Source organism: Perca fluviatilis, chromosome 23, assembly GCF_010015445.1.
Source record: "Perca fluviatilis chromosome 23, GENO_Pfluv_1.0, whole genome shotgun sequence".
Classification (NCBI taxonomy): domain Eukaryota; kingdom Metazoa; phylum Chordata; class Actinopteri; order Perciformes; family Percidae; genus Perca; species Perca fluviatilis.
Window position 1 is genome coordinate 24,317,681 of NC_053134.1, and position 26,848 is coordinate 24,344,528.

A 26,848-nucleotide genomic window follows, 5' to 3' on the forward strand; every position below is an offset into this window, starting at 1 on the left:
TAATTTTTTTCGACATACTATATATGGCGTTTTTATCACTGTTTTCGACATACTATACTATGGTGTTTTTATCACTTTTTTCGACATACTATACTATGGTTTTTTTCGACATACTATACTATGGTGTTTTTATCACTTTTTTCGACATACTATACTATGGCTTTTTTATCACTGTTTTCGACATACTATTCTATGGCTTTTTTTATCACTTTTTTTTTAACATACTATACTATGGAGTTTTCATCACTTTTTTCGATATACTATACTATGGCTTTTTTATCTCTTTTTTCAACATACTATACTATGGCTTTTTCTTATCAATTGTTTTCAACATACTATACTATGGCATTTTTTATAATTTCTTTCGACATACTATACTATGGCTTTTTTTGACATTCTATAACAATAACAACAACAGAAAGGTTAATTAATAAAGGTTAAATGCCTTGCTCAAGATTACCTTTGCAGTGCCCAGTAGGTTAACTGTTACCTCTCCAGCTACTAGCCCATCACCATACTCTGGTCCATAGGGGGACTTGAACCAGCAACTCACTGGTTCCCAACTCAACGCCCTACTGACTGAGCTACTGCCAACACTCTTTCATGTTTTGTTTTTTTCAACATACGGTACTACATTATGTCTTTTTTATGACTTTTTTCGACATACTATACTATGGCTTTTTTATCACTGTTTTCGACATACTATACTATGGCTTTTTTTTTTTTACTTTTTTTAACATACTATACTATGGAGTTTTTATCACTGTTTTCGACATACTATACTATGGCTTTTTTTTAAACTTTTTTTAACATGCTATACTATGGAGTTTTTATCACTGTTTTCGGCATACTATTCTATGGCTTTTTTTTAATTTTTTTAACATACTATACTATGGTGTTTTCATCACTGTTTTCGACATGCTATACTGAGCTACTGCCAACACTCTTTTATTTTTAGTTTTTTTTCTATACTATGAAAAAAACTTAAAAACATACTATGGCTTTTTTATAACTTTTTCCATCCATCCATCCATCCATCCATCCATCCATCCATCCATCCATCCATCTTCTTCCGCTTATCCGGTGTCGGGTCGCGGGGGGAGCAGCTCCAGCAGGGGACCCCAAACTTCCCTTTCCCGAGCCACATTAACCAGCTCTGACTGGGGGATCCTGAGGCGTTCCCAGGCCAGGTTGGAGAGATAATCCCTCCACCTAGTCCTGGGTCTTCCCCGAGGCCTCCTCCCAGCTGGACGTGCCTGGAACACCTCCCTAGGGAGGCGCCCAGGGGGCATCCTTACCAGATGCCCGAACCACCTCAACTGGCTCCTTTTGACGCGAAGGAGCAGCGGCTCTACTCCGAGCTCCTCACGGATGACTGAGCTTCTCACCCAATCTCTAAGGGAGATGCCAGCCACCCTCCTGAGGTAACCCATTTCGGCCGCTTGTACCCTGGATCTCGTTCTTTCGGTCATGACCCAGCCTTCATGACCATAGGTGAGGGTAGGAACGAAAACTGACCGGTAGATCGAGAGCTTTGCCTTCTGGCTCAGCTCTCTTTTCAGGGCTGCGCCGATTCTCCAACCAATCTCCCGCTCCATTGTCCCCTCACTCGCAAACAAGACACCAAAGTACTTGAACTCCTCTACATCTGAGGCCATGGTTCTCAGCAGGAAACCGATGGAGTGCCTACTCCAGGTAGGGAATGAGTCCTTACCCCAAGTGAAGGAGTTTAAGTATGACTTTTTCGACATGCTATACTATGACTGTTTTATGACTTTTTTCGACATACTATACTATGGCTTTTTTATCATTTATTTCGACATACTATACTATGGCTTTTTTATCACTTTTTCTTCAACATACTATACTGTCTTTTTCATAATTTTATCCGACAAACTATATTATGACTTTTTTTATTACTTTTTTCTTAAATACCTATACTACACTAATTAAAACCCTTCCCACTTTTCCAACTTTCCTCACTACTTCACCTTCTTCTTACACAATTACGCCAGCAGTCCAGTTTAGCAATTTAGCTTTTACAGCATTTACAAGCATTTTCTGCAGGAAATGCATTTTTTATTTCTGTGTTCATGGAGAATTCTACAGCTTTGTTGTGAACTCCTGTCTCCAGTCTGCAGTAAATAAAACTCATTTGAACCAGCCACAGAGGACCTGAAGGAAGTTTTCCTCAAATGGAAAATCTCACTTCAGGTTTTTCTTGCTGTCCTTGTCCTGTTCTTGGTTTCCATGGCTGACAGATAATTTACCTAATTAAATCAACGGTTGAAAGGTGCCTCAGCAAGTGCTTGAAGGTTCAAGTTATTGAAAAATGGCCAATTTGGCAAGACACAAAAATACATGATACACCATTCATCATTAATTATATTTATATCAAATAAAAATGTTATGGTTGGGGGTTTGGTAGGCATGTGTGAGGAAAAAAAAGAATTGTGTCTAAAATTAAAGATTGCCAACCTGTTTGAGCGCAGGTACAACATTTACATGACATGTTAATAAGTGAGAGAGGGACTGTGGGAATTTGCTCCCAGGGAGAACCAGTTGGACCTTTTTATCATCCAAGTTAGTGTTTCAGCCTAAGCACCTGTGAAGTCCTTTGCAGATCTCTCTGCACGATGCGCTGCGTGTCTCTCTATGTCCGGGGCGAGTGGTTCAGGGTGCCCCGTGGCGGCCCCTCGGCCTCTGTCCGTTCGCTGGGGTCCGAGGCCCTGCGGCGCTACCGTCAGGCCAAGAAGCTAGAGGACGGAGACGGGGAGAGGGAGTTCAGCATGCGGCGGTGTCAGGGTGGAGAGCTCCTTCACCCCGAGGACAGGGCAGAGGACGTTCTGGAGGACGAAGACTTTGTGCAGATGGGTAAGGGTCTCCAGCTCATGTAACTGCAGATCACTGTAAGCTGATTTTCTGAGAATCATATGATTTTTGTTTTTGTTTTTGGAGTCTTTGCAGGAGAAAATCCCATGGCAATGGCGCCGTATCCTTCCTCTGACTTTTAAAATAATTGAAATAGACACATTTAATTACATCCGATCCTGTGGATTTCATATCGGGGAATCTTTAGTAGATAGGCTATTATTTCATAAGTAAAATGTATTTACAAAAGACTTTTCTTAGATGAAATTACAAAGTGCTTTCCAATGACTTCTTTAACTTTAGGTTTTGTCTTTAAGTTTTTGAATGTTATCTAGTCTATGCTCTTCCAATGTTTTAGACACAGATATGGTAATACAAATAATGGCCCACAATAAATTAATACATTTTTAAATTACATTTCTAAACCCCGCCACGTGCGCATTTAAGTCTCCCACAAACCTAGGGAAAACACTGAATGTGTATTGTATTCGGATATGCAATTTGTTCAAAATGAAAACCAGTGAAATTAATAATAAATGGGATGTTTTATTGAGCAGAATTTTACACAATAGCAATAAGTCCTCCCATCTATACGACGAAATGGGTCGTTCCTACCAGCCTCTAGTAAAACCCACAGTAGCATTTTCTGCTCTCATATCTAAAAACCAGACAATTTGAATGTAAAGGTCGCGATTTTAAACACGTCTTTAAAGTCATTAGGATTCATCCTCTGGGAACCATGAATGTCTGTACAACGTTAAGTGCATCTACTAGATTTTGAAATGTTTCACTGGGTCATTAGGATTCATCCTCTGGGCACCAGACCGCCTAAATGTCGGTGCAGAGTTTCCTGAAAATCCATCCAGTTGAAGTATCTTTAATCTGGACCAACCTGACCAACCAACCAACAAGGCCAATTGCCCAGTTGCAAGACCAGTCAACTGCAAAATGTACGAATGTGCTTTCAAATAATTGCACGAGCACACGTTCACCTTTCCTTAACCCAGCTGCAAATAGGCAAACCTCTTACCAAGAGCCCAAAGAGGTGGGTGTGTTGCTCTTTGTTATGCTTTAAATATTGCAATAAAAAAAAAAATGACCTGAGCAGAAAGCTTCTGTGCGGCTAACTGTTGCCTCTCGTTGGTTTTTACTATCAGTACATTTCCCTGGATGGCGAAACTCTGACCACAGCCGCTCTGGTCAGCTTGGGTCAAGGCTTGTTCAAAATAAAGGTGAGAAAAGTAACCTAGATAGATAGATAGATAGACAGACAGACAGACAGACAGACAGACAGACAAAGTACCCTAGATAGATAGATAGATAGATAGATAGATAGATCTGTCCCAAAAGCCGGGAGCGCTATTTTCCTTCGACAAGCCTCATTTACAACACACATTTAAAACATACAAAACAGCAGCAGCAGTGTCTATTTTATGTTGTTCAGGGTGGCTATTGTAGAGGGAATGAAGGGTAACTTGTAAATGTTTTATTCAGGCTAGTGGCACTGTGTGCCGTCTGCCTGATGGTAATAAAAAGAGGTTTAGTTTTGTGTATGGTGGTGCAGAAGTTGTACCGAGATGAAATGTGGAACACTTTTGTTTTTTTAAAGTGAGAGAAAATGTGGAGACAAACCGATTTGTTGTTTCCTTTCCTCCCAGCTAACCCCTGAAGCTGAGGAGAAAGTCAGAAAATGCCGAGAGGTTATTGACGCTTTTATAAGAGAAGACAGAGGTATGTAGAGGTGGTGGCTCTGCATTTTAAGAACTGAAACGGATAGCTCATGTCAGATACTTCAACAGTGTGTGTGCTTTTTCATCGCAGTCGTGTACGGAGTCAACACTGGTTTTGGAATGTTTGCACGCACACTCATACCCAAGGAACAACTGGTGTAAGTAAAGTTGTTAAGTAACTGGCAGAAAACCACACCCAAACCGTCTGATTGAACACACAGGTCCTCCCCCGAGGTGTTTCCACACTTTGGTATAATTATTTGATGCATGTGTAATAGTTGGCCTGCACTTTCCTCCCCCTTTAGGCAACTGCAGGCAAATGTGATTCGCTCTCATTGCGCTGGTAAGTTAAAACACAACAGCTGTTTAATATACACTCGAAGAAAAACATCACTTTCCTCATGGCTTTCAATAACTGATTTAAAGGCATGTGCAAATCATTGCAATATTTTTACAGTGGTAGTTATACATTTATAAATGTTGGCTGCACTATCACAGTATACACTCACCTTAAAGATTATTAGGAACACCATATTAATACCGTGTTTGACCCCCTTTCGCCTTCAGAACTGCCTTAATTCTTCGTGGCATTGATTTAACAAGGTGCTGGAAGCATCCTTTAGAAATGTTGGCCCATATTGAGAGGATAGCATCTTGCAGTTGATGGAGATTTGTGGGACGCACATCCAGGGTACGAAGCTCCCGTTCCACCACATCCCGAAGATGTTCTAGTGGGTTTAGATCTGGTGACTGTGGTGGCCATTTTAGTACAGTGAACTCATTGTCATGTTCAAGAAACCAATTAGAAATGATTTAAGCTTTATGACATGGTGCATTATCCTGCTGGAAGTAGCCATCAGAGGATGGGTACATGGTGGTCATAAAGGGATGGACATGGTCAGAAACAATGCTCAGGTAGGCTGTGGCATTTAAACGTGCCCACCTGGTACTAAGGGGCCTAAAGTGTGCCAAGAAAACATCCCCTACACCATTACACCACCACCACCAGCCTGCCCAGTGGTCACAAGGCAAGACAGATCCATGTTCTCGTTCTGTTTACGCCAAATTCTGACTCTACCATCTGAATGTCTCAACAGAAATCGAGACTCATCAGACCAGGCAGCATTTTTCTCAAAAGTCTTCAACTGTCCAATTTTGGTGAGCTCGTGCAAATTGTAGCCTCATTTTCCTGTTGTTAGTGGAGATGAGTGGTACCCGGTGGGGTCTTCTGCTGGTGTAGCCCAGCCGCCTCAAGGTTGTGCGTGTTGCGGCTTCACAAATGTTTGCTGCATACCTCGGTTGTAACGAGTGGTTATTTGAGTCAAAGTTGATCTTCTATCAGCTGGAATCAGTCGGCCCATTCTCCTCTGACCTCTAGCATCAACAAGGCATTTTCACCCCCCAGGACTGCCACATACTGGATGTTTTTCCTTTTTCAGACCATTCTTTGTAAACCCTAGAATAGGTTGTGCGTGAAAATCCCAGGAACTGAGCAGATTGTGAAATACTCAGACCAGCCCGTCTGGCACCAATAACCACGCCATGCTCAAAGTTGCTTAGATCACCTTTCTTTCCCATTGAGACATTCAGTTTGGAGTTCAGGAGATTGTCTAGACCTGGACCACACCCCTAAATGTATTGAAGCAGTTGCCAAGTGATTGGTTGATTAGATAATCGCATTAACAAGAAATCGTACAGGTGTTCCTAATAATCTTTAAGGTGAGTGTATATCTCAAATGCCAGTGTGTGTGTGTGTGTGTGTGGGCTTGTTATATTTGTGGGGTCCAAAAACCGGGAGTCCAGTATACTTGTGGTGTCCCGACAGCTTTGTGGGGCCAAAATGCTGGACCCCACAACTTTAAAGGGCTGTTTGAGGGTTAAGACTTGGTTGTAGGATTAGGGATAGAATTAGGTTATGGTTAGGGTGAGGCTAAGGGTTAAGGTTAGGCATTTAGTTGTGATGGTTAAGGTTAGGGTAAGGTACGGTGGCCCTGAGAGGCCACAGCACGCAACACTAAGACAACACATGCAAATAAACCACAGCACGCAACACTAAGACAACACATGCAAATAGCCCACAACACAACGGAAGTGTTTCCAGGGGACACTTTTAAGTGATGCACACGTGCCTCAACCATTGGCATTTCCGGTACATAGACAGACCAACAACGGGACAATTTTAATAATTTTCGCCATTTTATTCATCACTAAATTCACTTCTGAGAATGTTTTAGGCGAGAAATGAACTCTTTAGATTTTGTCTTGCGTAAATCGTTGCCGAATTGACAATTTGCTTCAAAGTTTTCGGAATTGAGTAGCTCCATAAAGTCTCGATCTCGTAAATAAGAGGCTTTTATTTCGCCGTTGGCGGTTCGTTTGTTTAAATATCACAACACATGTCAGTAGTATAAAGATGGCGGTTTTGCGCGTGCATGTGTGACGTCATCTCACACGCACACGCAAACCTGCCATGCCAACTGATGATATGTGCGTGCGTGATGACGGCGCGGCCGCACGTCGTTACTCGCGATCGCCATCTAGTGGCTGAATATGTTAGTGCATCTAATCGTCGAGCGGCACCGCATCTAGCGGATGTGATGACGTCAGCGGTCGAACGTCGGCACCCGCGAGCGCCATCTAGTGGCCGAATATGGTAGATGCATCTAAGCCGGATGTGATGACTCGATTAATGGCGTTACGTACGCCTCCCTGCAACGAGGGTCTTGTGGCCTTGAGCTGGTGACCTCTCACACCCGCTTGAATGAGGTCACTCTGTGCATTGTACTACCTGGGGGGTCTGCACACTTTTAGCTTTTCTGCTTTAGCTAGCTGAGCTTACTAACTACCCGTTTTTCCACAATCAATACCAGTGAGTTGTTCTTTTTTTTTGTGAAAAAAAAAAAAAGAGGATCCTTTTTCAGCAGTGCACTGTTTAAAACCCCTTGTTTCATGCTAGCTGTCTCTTTTTTTAGATGCTTTTTCTAGCTAGTCTGGTAGCTAGCTAGATAGCTACCACGTTTTTTCCTCATCAAAAAAAAAAACCTCTGGAGTTTCACTTTTTAATTCTTCTTGGTAGAAAGCAAGGGGGTGTTTCGTTTTTTCAGCAATACCTACTAGTGGTAAAGTAAATTTAAAAGCACCTCTTGTGTTTAAGGATGTTCAAAGATATTTAATTCATTCAGTCATTCATGAATTAGCTAAAACTTTTGACCGTGTGTTGGTAATGCGAGCGTGGTTGTACCATATGACGATAGTAAAAACACGTGTTAGCCCAGTGGTTAGCTTGTAAATGTGAGGTCTATTGTTGTGGGTGTTAAATGCGTCATAAAGGGTGTGGTTTGTGGTGTTTAAAAACCCCTTGTTTTTCAAAGGCTGACTGCTCACTTTTTACCTGCAATTTTTAGCTAAGGTGCTAGCTAAAAATTTTCCCTCGTTTTCTCAGGCTTCCTCAACAAAGACCTCTGAAGAAAAGAGGATTCGTTTCTACAGAAATGGCTGCGTTTGGTGAGTAAATTTAAAAAAAAGCTTATTGTAAGGTGTTTAATTCATTCAGTCATTTGTGACTTAAAAGTTTTTTTGTTGTATAATGCAGTTTGCGTCATTAGGTGATTTTACAAAGAGCTGGGACAATGTGGCTGTGTTAGTTGATGAAACACTTATACCACAAGGTAAAAACCTATAAATATATTATACACTACAGCATTAATTGATTTAGTACTGTGTTTTCATTAATTTTTTTGTTTTGTTTTTTTTTAAAAAGAGCTGTGTAGCCCGATCCTACAGACCCCAACACACCAGAACATTAAAAACAAAAGGTCCTTCTAATAAGGAATAAGAACGTTGGAAACAGGTATTTATGGGGCTATTTATCTCTTTCAGGCTGTAATATTTATTACTATTTAATTTATCACCCGTGTTTCTAGTCCTCTATATATATATATATATTCTGTGTCTAGACAATCCGTTCCTGAACAAAGGATCCGTAAGGGGTGATGGCTACTCGATAGCACATAGGGCTGAAATCAACCATGATAAAGGCCGTGTGCTTCTCTAAACCTCTCTGTGAAAGCTGCTACCCCTAAAAGCGTTCACCATACGTAAGCATAAGAAGCAATTTATTGAGGTGAGTTGAAAAGAAAAACGGTAAAATGCTGTGTTGTATAAAAAAAAATAATCTAATGCATCTAATCTAATGCTTATTACAGCCTGAGCCATACCAGAAAGGCTTCCCGCTTAAAAGCCGCAACCATTCCTTTGTTCGGTTTCATCTTACCCGGCCACTGTATCTTATGATCCTAACACAGTTGCAGAGGTGAGAAACCCTTTTGTATCTAGCAGAATATATTTACATGTGTTATAAAAGCTTTTTAAATAAAATGTATATGTTGTTAAAAAGACCTTTCCTTTGTTTTAGCAACTAAAGGCTACCGGAAGACTTAGTTTCATTGTATTTGGCGCCTGAGGACGATTTCACACAGCCACCCCATGGAGCAGAAGCGGATGTCTACACAAGCCTAAGAAGGGATCTAAGAAGAGATCTATTGAGGGGTGAATTGAAAGAAAAACATGAAAATAGAGTGTTGTATTTAAAAAAAAAAAAAAAAAAAATTTCTAATCTAATGCTTATTACAGCCTGAGCCATACCAGAAAGGCTTCCCGCCCAAAGGCCGCAACCATTCCTTTGTTCGGTCTCATCTTACCCGGCCACTGTATCTTATGATCCTAACACAGTTGCAGAGGTGAGAAACCCTTTTGTATCTAGCAGAATATATTTACATAGTGTTATAAAAGCTTTTTAAATAAAATGTATATATTGTTAAAAGGCATTTCTTTTGTTTTAGCAAGTAAGCGACCGACCGAAGACTTAGAGTCCTTGCATTTGTTGTCGTCTAAGTGTGATTTCACACATAGTACACCAAAGCCCTACCACCCACGAGTGACTCCATTGAGGAGGGACAAAAGGACACCCTTTACAAAAGACATCTTGATGAGGTGTGTGGGTGTGTGTCTGTGTTGTGTGTGTGTGTGTGTGTGTGTTGTGTGTGTGTGTGTGTGTGTCTTTGGCGTGTCTTTATTTAACCAGAAAAATATGTTGTTATACCTCTAGACAATCCATGCCGTAGAAGCCGGAGAAGGGTCTGAAGACACAGGACTAACAGCGGCAGCTCCTACACCCCTCAACCAAATCGGTTAGCTACAGCAGAAGGGTCTGAAAGGCGCGGAATAGCAGAGACACCACTTACAGCCCATCAATGCGGAGTCAGGCATCTTTGCAGGTGTTCCCTTGAATATAATGTAGGTGCATACCTCTTTAACTGTATCTATAGCACAGAGGAAGGATCCGACTATGTCAGCTGTATACCACACACCTCTGTCATAGCGGTTGTCAGATAAAAAGTGTAACAGGGGGAATACATCAGTAACCAATCCTGTAAATGTATTAGAGGTTAACGTTCCATTCCTTGATAAGCAAGCAGTGCCTAATTATAATACTTACAACCAGTTTGAACACTTGTGGGGCACTAGGAGGTCCTGAGCAGGTGACATTGCTTCAGGGTGGAAGAGCTTTTTGAGTATTGTGTCAACACTACACCTCAACAACCTGCGTCAGATGGCAATTATAAACAAATACAATCAGAATTAGCAGTTACGAAAACAAAGCGATGCTCTTATGAATAAATTAGATGTCTTGCAAACAGCTAACACACAATTGACTGGTTTGGTCACAGACTTGGAACAAGCTGGCCAGCCAGGTCAGAGCTAACTACGCATTTGGTTGATTTGGTCACAGGTTTTGGCACCACGCTGGCCAATCAGGTCAGCTCTCTCAATACGCTGATTGTACCTATGATAGTATGCCTTAAAAAGACTATGAATATGCCCCACAGTAAAAAAAACAGGCTATAGTTTGTGTACAATATAAAAAAAATTTAAAAAAATTAAAAAGAAAATGCACACGCCACCCAAAAAACAAAAAAATCTGAACCCTTAGGTGTGTGTGGCCGATAGTAGTGCGACGGGAACTAGAATGGCCATCGCGAGGACGATTACACAAGAGCAGTAAGCAATCCTCAGGATTTTGCCGTTTGTGTGCTATACATGCCAAAATATTCGAAGCCTGGGCCCAATCTATGCCTAGTGCTACGCGCTAATTGAAAGCAACAAGTGAGAAAACACAAGAATTAGATAGTCCGTCCCTGACGATTGTTGTCACATAATGGTCCTTCAGGCGTGTATTCCAGCAATACACCGTCCAATACAGGCGCTACACAATCATCAAATACAGACCCCCAGACATAGATCAGAGTAATAAGAGACCTGCATGTTTTTCGAGTGTTCAGCCGTCAAAAGCGATCCTGTACAGATGAACAAAACCGGTCCCCAACCGTCCACAAAGCGCTTATAGTACCCCTCCATCACCCACAGAAAATCCTCAGGGTGGTGTGCAGTGTGGTGCGGGCGCGTTTCTAAGAGTAACATCGAAATAGCATCCAGACAGATACCCCTTTTTAATGCTGCTGAATTTCGTCAAGATGTCGACCTGCGCGAAATATTGATTTGACTGATATCGGTAGTGTTCCTGAAAGGGTGTATAGCACCTTAACAGATTTAATAGCGAGGGCTTTGGGCAATGCAACACAGGACAGCGTTTTAAATGTTGAGTTAAGGGGGCCAGCCGTGAATGTCCCTATCAAACAATGTTGAACTCAGGCGATGGCTATAACACAGACACATTTCTGGAGCAAAGTCGCACAAGCAATGCAAAGTAGCGATAATTCACTGACCGATGACTCTTTAGAATTAATTGTGACAATAGCGCGCAATATGTCGGGAGGGTGTCGGGGAGGCGTCGAAAACTAGGAAGCATTGGTTCACGATCAAATATTGTCAGAAAAAGGTAATGCTTTGTATAACCCCAAGAATAACGCTAGTAGCGACAAAATCTCTGCTTTTCTCTCTGCCTGGCACATTATGTAAATAGCAGATGGTCGCATGATGAGAAGATGAATTATGCTAAGCATCTGCATAGTGATTTGGGTTTTGACTACACACATAAAGGTTTCGTTCTCTGATGTTGACAGATTTCAGAAACATTTGAAAATGAAAATTGTGATATTCCATCATGTAGCGGATGTAAAAACCCACGATCTTCAAAGCGCCACGACCAACCAGATGTGAAAACAGCATGGTTGTATTTGCATAACGAACATTATTATCTCATCGTAAATAAAAGCGGCTTTTTGGGGCGTCGATACGTTTTGCGATGGGTGTTACAAGACCTACCAGAACCCTCTGGGGCACCTTTGTAGTTGGCTTTGTAATGTGTGTATTACACTGATTGTATACCTGACAAGACCATTAAATGCACGCGGACAGCGCATATTCAAATCGCAACAGTGTTTTGAAAACCATAAAAACCCGGCGTGAAACACGGGCTTATACCCTGCAATAAAATCAAATATTGCGCGAGTCCTGTCGCGCAACTTATATATCTTGTGTCGAAAAATCCACACAGCTGTAAAAACCTAAATGCCTACATTGTAGAGAGCCTTTAGGGGCTACTACGCACTCTTGCTATATACAACCCGTCGAGCGCAAAGAAAGTAGTGATAGAGTATATCTTTACGATTTCGAAACACGTTATCAATGTGGGCGCCATGAAGCTAATTTTGTATGCGTTATGGATATGGACGGTCAAAAAAACTGCTTTCTGAAACAACAAACTGTGTCGCATCATTCATTAAGAACTACAGACAGGAGAAATACAGAGGCTATACTTTTATAGCACACAATGCATCAGGTTTTGACAGTTATATGTTTTTAGAGTATCTGGTGAGTCAGAAACTTTGTCCAACTATTACTATCGCGCGGTTCTAGGGTGCTTCTGATGATCGATTCTACTTTCAATCAGCGTTGGATCGATTCGTTCAGTTTTATCCCTATGGCTCTATCTAAAACACCGGCAGCCATGGGGTTCTCCGATCTTCTCAAAGGCTTCTTTCCCACACGAATTTAACAAGCGAGAGAATAGAAATTATATTGGTCCGTATCCTGCACCAGCTCTATATGGTTTATGATGCTATAAGTGACGCCTCTAAGAAACGTTCATGGAGTGATACGTTACGGTCCGCGACACACCTTTTGACTTTCGAAAGAGCTGCTCAGCTATTGTGTTAACGATGTAACGGTTTTGATTAAAGCATGCAAAATATACAGAGAGGCCTTCCACGAGTGCACAGGCCTAGACCCGTTTGCATCCGCTACATTGGCCTCCTCATGTATGGGTGTATTTAAAGCGTTGTTCCTCCCCAAAGATTCTGTTGCTCTGACATACGAAGGGCGCTACCTTAGGCAAAACAAGACATGTTCTGATGTTTCAATACAGTGGCTTGAGTATGTTTCAGAACAGAGGCGCTTGCGACATAACGCGCGCTCTGAACAGAGGTGAAAAGTCATTTGGTCAGTTCTTTGTAGATGGCTATTGTGAAGACACACACACGTGTTATGAATTTAATGGCTGCTTCTTTCCCCGGCTGTGATAAGTGCTATCGTCAGGTGAAATCAATCCTCTCACAAAAACAAAAAAAAAAAACACAGGGTGAACTGCTATCGGAGTTCCATAACAGAGTGTCTGCTCTAAAAATAAGCATCAGCTGAAAGTTGTGGTGATGTGGGAATGTGATTGGAGACAGGCTGTGGACAATGACCCAGGCGTTAAGGAGTTCATGTTAACATATGAAAAGCCAGAGGCGTCTCAATCCAGCGAATCCCTCTTTGGAGGCCCCCACAAATGCAATGAAACTGTACCACAAGGTAGAAAATGATGAAAAGATCAGATACTATGATTTCACAAGTTTGTACCCAACTGTTCAGTCTAAAGAGATTATCCAATAGGACACCCCCAAATAATACACAAGGATTTTGATGACATAAACAAATACTTTGGCATTGTAAAATGTACAGTAGCCCGCAGAGGCCTGTATCACCCTGTGTTGCCCTACCACTGTAACGGTAAACTGATGTTCCCCTATGTGCGGCGTGTGCCGTTGAGATGAATCAAACAACACCATGCACACATAGCGATCAGAGAGGTTGTTGTCTGGCGTTTGGGTGACGTTTGAATTACAGAAAGCCATAGAGAAAAGGGTATAAGATTGTTTCCATTGCTGAAGTTTGGCATTTCCCAGAAAAAACTGATCAGCTTTTTAAAGCCTATGTTAAAACATTTCTTAAACGTAAGCAAGAAGCTTCCGGGATACCCTGGGCATATCAAAGCGGAAGACGAAAAACAAAAGTACATAGATGACTATTATGCACCGAAGGCATTCGTCTTGATCCGACCAAAATATGTTTTAACAAAGCTGTCAGGCATACAAATAAATTGCTTCTGAATAGTCTTTGGGGCAAATTTGCCATGCGTAGCAACATGACTACTGCTGAGCTCATAACCGAACCATCCCGCTTCACACAGCTCATGTTCAGCGACACTTTTGATGTTACGCCAGTTCTCATTCATCTCACCAGAAGTAGCGATTGTCCAATGGCGATACACAGAGAGGTCGCATCCAGAGTAAAAGATGTGAATGTTTTTATAGGGGCCATGACCACAGCCTATGCTCGCATGGAGCTATATGATTTGTTGGATAAACTGCAGGAGCGTATTTTATATGTTGACACTGACAGCATTCTGTTCACAAGCAGAGGCGGCGAGTGGATCCCACCTCTAGGTCCTTACCTTGGCGATTTAGCGGATGAACTAAATGGCGCCCAAGTCTGTGGGGCTCCTACCGAAGATTATATAACTGAGTTTGTTTCCGGGGGTCCTAAATGCTATGCTTATAGGACCGCTCAAAAGAAAATACACAGGGTTAAATGCAAAGGGTGTAACCCTCAATGCCACAAATGCCAAAGTGGTTACACATGAATCGTTAATTGGGCTTGTTCAATCCTTTGTGACCAAGCAGCCGCCACCTCTAACCATCTGACCACAACAACGCCTTCACAATAACACGCGACAAAAACAGTTCCATCTCAAAAGCGACACACTCACCAGGAAAGTACAGTGTGTGTTTACAATAAACGGCAGCGTGCTCCAAGACTATACAACTGTACCTTATGGCTACTAGGGATGTTTCAGGATTTGATGGTAGGCTTCAACACCCTTTCAGCCTTGTTATCAGTGGTCCCTCTAATTGTGGAAAAACATACTTTGTCAAAGACATTATTGAAAACATGTCGTGCGTTATTTCACAAAAATGCGATAACATTGTATACATCTATTCATGCTGGCAAGCCAATATCCGATCAATTACTTAAAGCGTTGAATATAAACTTTGTACAAGGTCTCCCGGAATCGTTCTGCGCGCGAAACACTCTTGCCTACTACTAAGAATAATTTGCTCATTATAGACGATTTAATGAATCAAGCCAGTGATAATTTGGAAGTTCAAAAAGTTTTCACCCAGTATGTCCATCATAGGCGTCTTAGTTGTATATATCTAGTGCAGAATCTGTTTATTCAAGGTAAAGCTAGTCGTACAATCAGTTTGAATACAAACTATATGATTATTTTCAAAAATGCTAGAGATCAACATCAGATAAGCTTACTGTGCGCCAAATGTTCCCCGGTAATAGTAAATATTTTTTTAGAGGCTTTTAACGATGCAACTAGTTACACCTTTGGCTATCTATTGATAGATTATAAAACCACAACCCCGATATTTTAAGACTCAGAACCGCTCTGATATCCCCACAGCAGGTTGTATACGTTCCTAGAAAAAAGGTGTAATAATGTCAAACCCGAATGGAGAGGAATTTTACATTGTTAGACATGCTACATAAGGCATCACCCGAGGCGAGGTGTCATTGTGAAGCACGCTAGTCCGGACTTTATTAATGCCCTTTGTGAAATATCTTTGAATGTCTTACAAGGTCACATACCGTTGTCTAATATTCAGTACAAGCTGTTAAAGAAAAGAAGAAAGTTATTAGACTGATAGCTGATAAAAAAGTTAAACATTTAAAAAAAAAAGACAATCAATCAAACAGGAGGGTTTCTACTGCCTCTACTGGGGGCTGCTATCCCATTCATAGCAAGTCTTATCAACAGGAGTTGAGATGGAACACACTCAGAAAATGTTTTTGGTTCCACAAAATCAATTAGCAGCATTACAGCATCCTCAAACATCGGACTCCTCAAATGTATCTCTGCGACAGTCTGTACAAAGTGAATTGGACCGAGCCATGAGTGATATATTGAAACAACAGGACATTGATGTATATGAAAAAGCTAAAAGATATTCAAGTATTCTACAGAGGTACCTGGTCATGATAAAACAGGGTGAACGCGGAAGCGTGTGATTACATTATCAATGCCTGAAGTTGATTCAAAGGATTCAAAAGATGAAGAAGAAAATATGTTTAAAAACAGAAGTGTTGAAACATATGCCTATAAGAAACAAAAGAAATCCGGAATACATATTGGCTTCATTATCCCGACACAATGACCAGATATCTTGGACAGATCAAGGGGAAATAGTTGTTGGAAATAAGAATGTGCCAGGTAGTCATCTGTATGATCTGCTGAAAAGTGTCACAGCCCATAATATTGTTGCAGAGCCGCTCTAGACCAAAAGGGTGGAACATATTTTTTAAAAGCGTTAGCTAGTTTAAATGTGCCAATATCCGTAATCCCAAACACAAAGGTACGCCGTTCTATTGAGGCTTTTTAAAACAGATACATCATCTGGAAGTAATACACAAAGCGCCTATGATGGGCTTCTACGATCCCGCGCCTCCTAGAGCATTAAGAATGGCCCTGTATTTAATACACAAGCGGCATCTGATTCTCGCGCAACTAGTACTCCTAGAACCTTTAGTATTACACCATCCATTACTAAGACTTCGTTGGGCTAGTTTTTTAATCTTTTCTATTATTACACTAATTTTTTTATATTCTACTTTTTTAAACCTATTTTTATTATTTTTTATTATTACACTAATTTTTATATTTTACTTTTTTAAACCTATTTTTATTATTATTTTTCTATTGAGATGTGTTTTCTATTGAGGTGTGTTTTCTTTATTCAACTATCACGAAAAGTCAGTGTTGTATGTAAACTGGTGACATTAAATGAATGTTTTACATAAATTTATTTTTTATTTTATAAATCTGTTTTTATTATTTTTTTTCTATTCAGGTGTTTTTTCTTTATTCAACTATGTGAAAATGCTGTGTTGTATGTTAACTTGTGACATACATTTTATATTTTTTTTATTAAATTTTTTTTTTCCATTGAGTGGGTAATTTCTTCAAGCATATGAAAATGCTGTGTTGTATGTAAACCTGTGACATTAAATGAATGTTTTACATTAATTTTATCTATTGAATGCATTTTTCCTGTATAATTTGTTTTAAAAAATAAAAAAGGAATGCAAAAATTGAGACATTGTAAGACATGTATATTCCACATTCTTTATTTTTTTGAAAAAAAAAAACATCATTACACCATTTTTACACAATTTTTTTTACCTATAGGTTGGCGCATGAACATTGTACACATTTAAATTTCTGATCATGACACACATCTGGATGTATTCTGCTAACAAAATGACTAACCATTGTATCGTTGCATACAAGATTGGCACCATACATGCTCAATACTTTTGTATAAGGAATCTTTTTCTGAATGTGACATAAAAAGAAAACACAGTGCTGTCCACATGTTGTAGAATAATTATTTTGAACTTGTTTTGCTGAATGGCACATCTCCACACTGTTTTTTAAGAGGAAATTGCTAATTTCCTGAGGAAAAAAGGTAGGTGGATGTCCAAAGCTATCAAAGAACAAACCATGCTTGTTCTCTGTAATGTAAATACCTAGCCAGTGTTCACGGGCATATTACTGGGTTGTGTATTTACAACTAACATCGCGGGTAATTTACAAACTACGGTTTTGGGAGATGATCACATGGCATTACTCCTAAGAAATTTGTGTCTCTATTCATTCTTTTTTCTGATGCCGCTAGTGAGTTCTATCGTATTCATCTTTAGTTAATGATCCAATAGGACTTGCCTTCTGTTAGATATTTCGATTACAGAATCAAAAAGCGGAATAGCAGATAAGGGTCACAGTCCTCGGAAGGGGGTTTCTGAACCGCACTCGCGAAGCGTTGCCGTTCTTAATCAGTGAAAACGTTTCCTGACCCCCACCGTCGGGTTCCAAATTAAAACAAAATAGCGTATAACCAGACCCAAAATCAGATCGTGTTTTATGGCTAGTGACCGGTCTTTTAAATGGCGTCCTGTTGATTCAATCAGTTGATAATATTCCCGTACATATTGTCCTCTTTGAAAAAGGGCTGAAAAGGGCCGGGCTGGGTGAAGCTGTCCATCTGCATAAAGGCTAATAAATTCTGTATTATAGTTTCCAAAATTAAAGGGGTTACGGGCTTACGATCCTGTGTATGCTTCATTATCTCAAAGCTATGACTACAAATTTAGGAATCTGTCCTATGAACAGGTTTTCTTGGTTTGCAAACCACGTGTGCCTGTAGGTATTGAGAAGGTTTTTAGAGATACTCTGTCAATAGCATATTTTGCATTAGTATGCTGTAAGGCACGACTATGAGCTAGTCTTACAGTTGGTGCAACTGTTATTTTCTTGACAAATAGACTAGCAGACTTATTTTTTCTGCGAATTGGACATTCCCAGGGGTCATTAGTACAAAGAATTCGTCTTTTGAGCGGATGAATTTCAAAAGACATGTCAACACCATTTAGCAATAGTTTTTCTTGAAAAAACAAATCTGCATGTACTGGTGCTATTAATTCCACAATATGGCTTTCGGATGTGTATTACCTTCCTGTGCCAACCCCTCATTATCGCCTGTGATAGATGTCTCATCCATTTTGCCAGCTGTGTCCTTACAAAATAGCCCTGTGCTAAAGTGGCGTAGACAGCGTGTCCTCTCCATAATTCAGAAGACATTCTATAAGGGCTCTATAAGGATACTTATTTGAAGACTGTGTGATCAGTCTATCACCCAACATTATATCTACTTGTGAAAAAGACTGCATCAAGGATAGTTTATAAAACCTACATCAGGTGCGTTAGCCAACAATGTGCCATCAGGGTTTGTAATCCTTACGCGTGTATACAAGTATGAATCGTTAAAGGTCTAGATAATCCTCTCCGCTAGCGAAATGAAAAATTCAATAGGACCGGCGTCCGTTAGAGCCGATATTGGGGGGATTTCTACAAATGTTGATTTTTCGATAGATGTTTGTGTGTATACGGTACTGTAAAACAGATCCAATTCTGTCTTCACACACTCTTCGGACTGATTATGAATAAGCGCCATGATTGATTCTGTAAAATTAAAATATGTCTTTTGTCAGGGCCAGAAGGCGCCCCGGTTCGAGACTCGCCTGCTGACAGATGCCTTCTTTTGACAATCCTTCGTTTTTTGGTGGCGTTTTTATGCTTTTTGTTCACAATCCGGTTACGCCCACATCCTGGTGGGGGCTCTTTTTAATGCTTTGCGTCTGTACACCATTAGCCCATTTCCCTGTTGTCTGGATGCCACGGCATTCCTGACATTAGTCCTAACATCACCAATAAAACCACTTGCTGCTGTTTTCAGATGAGGTTTGGCTATATTAAACCCCTTTTTAAAGGGGGACAGCCATTCGAAATAAATTTCTGAATATCCCCTAATCCATGTCCGTATTGTGTGCTGGAGCCTATGAATCCCGGCAACTCTCCACCAGCTTGATTCATGTAATAGTGCATATATCTTCCATCATCGGATGTTGTCCGCTTTCCTCATCATTTCAATGCTGTTTCACAGGTCTAAAATGTAGTTTGACAATTACTTTTCCGTATAGAAAGGGATGTGTTGGTTCTGATCGTCTCGTAGTTCTATTTGAATATCAGTAATACTTACGGCGTGCCAGCGATGTGTAGTGAGGACTGTCGTAACTTAGAGTGGGCATACGTTTGCTCTCATCAGAGATATTTATACAACGGAGTAGGGGTACATGACTATCACCGACTAGCTGGTAGTCCACAATGTCACTATAAATAAATATATTATAACGACCCACGGAATGTCTGCCGGGTGTGGAGCTGCACATTTTAAATGAGGGCCAATGTGAATTCGAACACAGAGTCTGGAATGAACCCAAAATTTCGGCCAGGCGCCCTTAAACACAATATTCCAACCGTCTCCTCCCGTGAAAAGAATCTTATTAGTGATAGGATTGTGTGTCATAGTTATGTGGGCTAGGGTTGGGTTAGCAGCACATTTCATATTATATTCTTTAACAATGCTGTCGATCGTATTATAAGAACCAACTGTTAGCCTTAAGCTTGTTGAACATTTTCGTTTTCGTTTCGATGAAATCAACCTTGGCATCATTCTCAAGTGAAACTATTCCAGACCCTGGGGTATTGAATTTCAATAAGACCAACTTCATACGGCTCTTGTAATATGAGTGGTTTAGCCAGTTTTGTTCTGAATTGCCAAATCTTATTATTTGGATAAACTAATTGTGAGGCAGTACTAGGCAGCGTAACAAAAAATCCGTTCTTATTCATAGCTCCAATACCTTTCACTAACAAAACACAATGACTAATATTACAAGACTGGTACGCGCTTTTATCTTACATCAACTATGTCTTTTTCAGAGAGCCATGAATTGAATTTCTGAGGCCATCCTAACCATTTCACAAAATTACAAAGCTTTTTCGTCCTGTTTTCTTTCGAGCCAGCACTTTCTCAATTTTAAACACTTTGTTTTTGTCTACAATTACAGACTGTAACTTCGGCTTCGTAAAGGTACCTGTCACCGGCTCCCCACTATTGTCTTTCAGTATATAAACAGGAGGAGTTCTACCTATACGTTTTGATATTGTAAAAACTCACATCATGTAAGCGTCTGTTACGTAACCTTCCGAAGCGCCTCTGTGCTTTGATATCCTAACGTTGTCCCCATCTGAAATTTAAACAGCACTGTTCCATGTGGTTTCAGTTTGTACAGAGTGTTAAAGACAGTTTTCTCATTGTCTTTACATCACGGAGGGACGGGCCATTTTTATTGACCTATGGTATGCAGAGGTGTAAGCAGCAACCATATCTTGTACTACCTCAATATAGCCGTAGCGAGTTAACAGCCGTTAAATATCTCCACATTCTGGTTTTGAAAGTCCTATTGAAGCGGCTCAACAACACTTGCTTTTTGTTTAGTTCGATGTGGAAAAATGGTGAATTTTTATATTGTGTCATCAATTTTTGAAAAACCTTATTATAAAATTCTTTTCCAGAGTCTGTTTGAAGCTTCTGGGGTATGCGTCCTTGTTCCAATATTTCCTTAAAGGCACTTGTCACGCTAGGCCCCGATTTGTTTTTAAGACATATTACCCAGGCATATTTAGAAAACACATCAATACATGTCAATAAATACTGCACATTATCGTTTTCCGTTGAATATTCAGACATATCGACCAAATCAGCCTGAAATTGCTTATCGATACCATTAACAATCACTCTGTTTCTTGGGAAGTGTTTCAATGCAGGAGGTGCAGTGTATATGCATCCTGCCTCAGCAGAAACTTTTTAACCGTGGGGATAGTTGGAGACAAGCCGGTACATTCTTTGGCGGAATCCCGGAGCCTCTGTACACCTCCTAACCCTCCTGGGTTGGACGGATCATAGTATATTTTGTGCATAACCTTCTCCATGATTCATTTTAAAACACAAGTGAACACATTAGAGTTATGTCATTCTTTTTATTTTTACAAAACACACTCACACAGTCCTACATATGACAGTTATGAAGACAGTGAAACCTATTCTATCATAGATAGCATATTGGCTATCTGCGGATACATTGCTTTTACTGATTATGAATATATGCAGTTTTGCAAATCCTGTAAGACATCGGTATACTGTTTTTCTTGCACATACAAACTCACGGTGTCTACAAGCATTGTATACATAGTAAGCAGGTGATAAACTTTCAGCATCTTAAAATTACGTGTAATGTTGGCTATGACATCACAAAATGTTTCCACTATGCTCTCCGCGTGTCATTAACATTGATAATAACATCTGCAACAGATCCTCCCAAGGAGGGGTGCTATGTTGTCTTCTTACAATCACCATCAGTTTTTCTAACCTACTCACACTGTATACGATCTACATCGACACTCTTACATTGGTATTTTTCAACATCGTTCACATTATTAGCAATGGCTTGATCTAAAATACCAGATAAATTACGATGCCGTGGTATCGCTCACTGATATCGGTTATACATTACACATAAACAATTCCCCATATTTTCACCCTGTTAGTTTTTTCTAGCATATAAATCTCTCCAATAGTCACCAATCTCTCTAATTTCGGCTATTTTGACAAGATCATTCCCTATCATAGAGGTCATACATAGCACTGATTTTAGTCGTAACATCTTCAGGCGTTTTCAACTCGTACAAAACTGTTTCCAGATACTCCCCTGATTCTACCCTCATCAGCCATTGAGATGTTTCCAAGGACAAGCGTTGCGACACCAATAGGTTATCAGTCAGTAGTCTTTTCATAAGCTGTTCAAAGTGGACCGGTGTAGAAGTGTTCTGGTAGCCCCTGTAAACAGGCATGCTGTTTCTAGCTTGGATATTGATCTGACGCCCGAACAAAGCTCTTCAAATACTTGTAAAGAGCTACTCGAAGATGTAGAAGGGGAAGCTGTTTTAACGCTATCTATAAACAAAATGACACCACACCATCAGTCTGATCAAGAGAAACACTGTGTCCGAACAATCAACAACACCTCCTGTTAGCCAATACAGCAGTTGTTGAGGGAATTATGGCAGCGATATGCACATGTCTGAGGGGAAGTTACCCCAAACAATAGAGATGGTGGCAGAGGAGGTGTGGGTGAGGCGGCAGGAAGTGTTCGGCCCGATAGAGGCGATGATGACAATGATGAAGAGGGGTTGAGGGGAGATCCGGATGCGTTAGAGTTGCAAATAGACCAGGGGTCCACACAGCTGTAAAACCTAAATGCCTACATTGTAGAGAGCCTTTAGGGGCTACTACGACTTTGCTATATACAACCCTTTGGCCGAACGAAAGAAAGTAGTGATAAGTATATCTTTACGATTTCAAAACACGCTATCAATGTGGGCTTCATGAAGCTAATTTTGTATATGCTATGGATATGGATCGTCAAAAAACTGCTACTTAAAACAACAAACTGTGTCGCATCATTCATTAAGAACTACAGACAGGAGAAATACAGAGGCTATACTTTATAGCAATACAATGCATCAGGTTTTGACAGTTATATAGTTTTAGAGTATCTGGTGAGTCAGAAACTTTGTCCAACTATTACCATGCGCCGTTCTAGGTGCTTCTGATGATCGATTCTACTTTCAATCAGCTGCTTGGATCGATTCACCAGTTTTATCCTATGGCTCTATCTAAAACAACGCAGCCATGGGGTTCTCCCGATCTTCTCAAAGGCTTCTTCCCACACGAATTTAACAAGCGAGAGAAATTATAACTATATTGGTCCGTGATCCCACCAGCTCTATGGTTATGATGCTATATTCTCTTAAGAAAAACGCTCTCATGGAGTGGTACGCTAATGGTCCGGGCCATTAATAATCTTTGACTTTCTCAAAAGAGCTGCCTAGCCATTGTGCGAACGATGTAACGGTTTTCGACAAAGCATGCAAAATATACAGAGAGGCCTTCCACGAGTGCACAGGCTCTAACTTGCATAATGCCTTACATTGGCTTCCCCATGTATGGGTGTATTTAAAACGCTGTTCCTCCCCAAAGATCTCCTGTTGCTCTGACATGTTTTAAGGCCTACCTTAGGCAAAAACAAGACATGTTCTGATGTTTCAATACAGTGGCTTGGAGAAGGTTTCAGACAGAGAGGGCCTTGACATACAGCACGCTCTGGAACAGAGGTGAAAAGTCATTTGGTCAGTTCTTTGTAGATGGCTATTGTGAAGACACACACACGTGTTATGAATTTATGGCTGCTTCTTTCACGCTGTGATATGCTAAGGCCAGGTGAACCAATCCTCTCACCAAAACAAAACACAGGGTGAACTGCTATCGGAGTTCCATAACAGAGTGTCTGCTCTAAAAATAAGCATCAGCCGGTGTTGTGGTATGGAATGATTGAGACAGGCTGTGACAATGACCCAGACGCTAAGGAGTTCATGTTAACATATGAAAAGCCAGGACGCCTAATCCGCTGGTGAATCCTCTCTTTGGAGGCCGACAAATGCAATGAAACTGTACCACAAGGTAGAAAATGATGAAAAGATCTAGATAATTATGATTTCACAAGTTTGTACCCAACTGTTCAGTCTAAAAGAGATTATCCAATAGACACCCCCAAATAATACACAAGGATTTTGATGACATAAACAAATACTTTGGCATTGTGAATGTACAGTGGAAGACCCGCCATATCGTATCACCCTGTGTTGCCCTACTACCGTAACGGTAAACTGATGTTCCTGCGCGGCGTAGCCGTTGAGATGAATCAAACGGGAAACACCCATGCACACATAGCTTATCAAGAGAGGTATATTGAGCTTGCCAATGACGCTTGAAATTACATGTAGGAAAGCCATAGAGAAAGGGGTATAAGATTGTTCTTACTTGGCTGAAGTTTGGCATTTCACAGTATAACTGGATCAGCTTTAAAGCCTAAGTGCTAAACATTTAAACGTAAGCAAGAAGCTTCAGGATACCGGCATTCCCTATAAAACGGAAGACGAAAACAAAAAGTACATAGATGACTATTATGCACACGAAGGCATCTGGTCTTGATCCGACCAAGATATGTTTTAACAAAGCTGTCAGGCATACAAATAAATTGCTTCTGGAATAGTCTTTGGGGCAAATTTGCCATGCGCATAGTAACATGACTACCGGCTGAGCTCATAACCGAACCATCCCGCTTCACACACTCCATGTTCAGCGACACTTTTGATGTTCGCCAGTTCTCTCATTCATCTCACCAGAAGTAGCGATTGTCCAATGCAAGCGATACACAGAGGGGGCGGATCCAGAGTAAAAGATGTGAATGTTTTTATAGGGGCCATGACCACAGCCTATGCTGCATGGAGCTATAATTTGTTGGATAAACTTCAGGGCGGAATTTGTTTGTTGACACTGGACAGCATTCTGACGTCTACAAGCAGAGACGGCGAAGTGGATCCCACCTCTAGGTCCTTACCTTGGCGCATTTAACGAGGTGAACTAAATAAGCGTAAGTCTGTGAGGGCTCCTAACGAAGATTATATAACTGAGTTTACTCGGGGTCCTAAATGCTATGTACATTAGGACCGCCTGGAGAAACTACACACAGGTTAAGTCGCAAGGGTGTAACCCTCAATGCCATAAATGCCAAAGTGGTTACACATGAATATTCACTGGGCGTTGTTCATTGACGTATGCGCAACCTCCTAACCATCCTGACCAAACAACGCCTTCCACAATAACACGCGACAAAAACAGTTCCATCTCAAAACGACACACTCACCAGGAAAGTCAGGTCGTTTACAATAAAACTTAGCCGTGCTCCAAGACTATACAACTGTACCTTATGGCTACTAGGGATGTTTCAGGATTTGATGGTAGGCTTCAACACACCCTTTCAGCCTTGTTATCAGTGGTCCCTCTAATTGTGGAAAAACATACTGTCAAAGACATTATTGAAAACATAATCGGTGCGTTATTTCACAAAAAATCATAACAAATATTGTATACATCTATTCATGCTGGGCACCAATATCACGATCAATTACTTAAAACGTTGAATATACTTTGTACAAGGTCTCCCGGAATCGTTCTCGACAAACACTCTTGCCTACTACTAAGAATAATTTGCTCAATTATAGACGATTTAATGAATCAAGCCAGTGATAATTTGGAAGTTCAAAAAGTTTTCACCCGAGTATGTCCATCATAGACGTCTTAGTTGTATATATCTAAGTGCAGAATCTGTTTATTCAAGGTAAAGCTAGTGCCGTACAATCAGTTTGAATACAAACTATATGATTATTTTCAAAAATGCTAGAGATCAACATCAGATAAGCTTACTGGGCACGCCAAATGTTTCCGGTAATAGTAAATATTTTTTAGAGGCTTTTAACGATGCAACTAGTTACACCTTTGGCTATCTATTGATAGATTATAAAACCACAACCCCCGGTAATAAGACTCAGAACCGCTCTGCAATATCCCCACAGCAGGTTGTATACGTTCCTAAGAAAAGGTGTAATAATGTCAAACCGAATGGAGAGGAATTTTACATTGTTAGACATGCTACATAAGGCATCACCCCAGAGCGAGGTGTCATTGTGAGCAACGCTAGTCCAGACTTTATTAATGCCCTTTGTGAAATATCTTTGAATGTCTTACAAGGGCACATACCGTGTCTAATTATTCAGTACAAGCTGTTAAAGAAAAAGAAGAAAGTTATTAGACTGATAGCTGATAAAAAAGTTAAACATTTAAAAAAAAAGACAATCAATCAAACAGGAGGGTTTCTACTGCCTCTACTGGGGGCTGCTATCCCATCATAGCAAGTCTTATCAACAGGAGTTGAGATGGAACACACTCAGAAAATGTTTTTGGTTCCACAAAATCAATTAGCAGCATTACAGCATCCTCAAACATCGGACTCCTCAAATGTATCTCTGCGGCAGTCTGTACAAAGTGAATTGGACCGAGCCATGAGTGATATATTGAAACCAGCAGGACATTGATGTATATGAAAAAGCTAAAAGATATTCAAGTATTCTACAGAGGTACCTGGTCATGATAAAACAGGGTGAAGCGAGAGAACGTGTGATTACATTATCAATGCCTGAAGTTGATTCAAAGGATTCAAAAGATGAAGAAAATATGTTAAAAAAAGAAGTGTTGAAACATATGCCTATAAGAAACAAAAGAAATGCGGAATACATATTGGCTTCATTATCCCGACACAATGACCAGATATCTTGGACAGATCAAAGGGGAAATAGTTGTTGGAAATAAGAATGTGCCAGGTAGTCATCTGTATGATCTGCTGAAAAGTGTCACAGCCCATAATAATGTTGCAGACCGCTCTAGACCAAAAGGGTGGAACATATTTTTAAAAACGTTAGCTAGTTTAAATGTGCCAATATCCGTAATCCCAAACACAAAAAGTGCGCCCGTTCTATT

At 40.5% G+C, this 26,848-nt stretch overlaps 1 protein-coding gene across 1 annotated transcript in view; it reads left to right on the top strand.

Annotated features, from left to right (window-relative positions):
* The first annotated feature begins 2,595 nt into the window (after window positions 1–2,595).
* Window positions 2,596–26,848, top strand: part of LOC120553464 (histidine ammonia-lyase-like) — a 45,074-nt gene continuing 20,821 nt past the window's right edge. Inside the window, exons 1-7 of the mRNA XM_039791874.1 lie at window positions 2,596–2,874; window positions 2,959–2,992; window positions 3,889–3,916; window positions 4,029–4,103; window positions 4,530–4,602; window positions 4,693–4,759; window positions 4,907–4,944. Coding sequence (XP_039647808.1) covers window positions 2,637–2,874; window positions 2,959–2,992; window positions 3,889–3,916; window positions 4,029–4,103; window positions 4,530–4,602; window positions 4,693–4,759; window positions 4,907–4,944 — 553 coding nt within the window. The 5' untranslated portion in view covers window positions 2,596–2,636. The remainder of the gene's footprint in view (window positions 2,875–2,958; window positions 2,993–3,888; window positions 3,917–4,028; window positions 4,104–4,529; window positions 4,603–4,692; window positions 4,760–4,906; window positions 4,945–26,848) is intronic.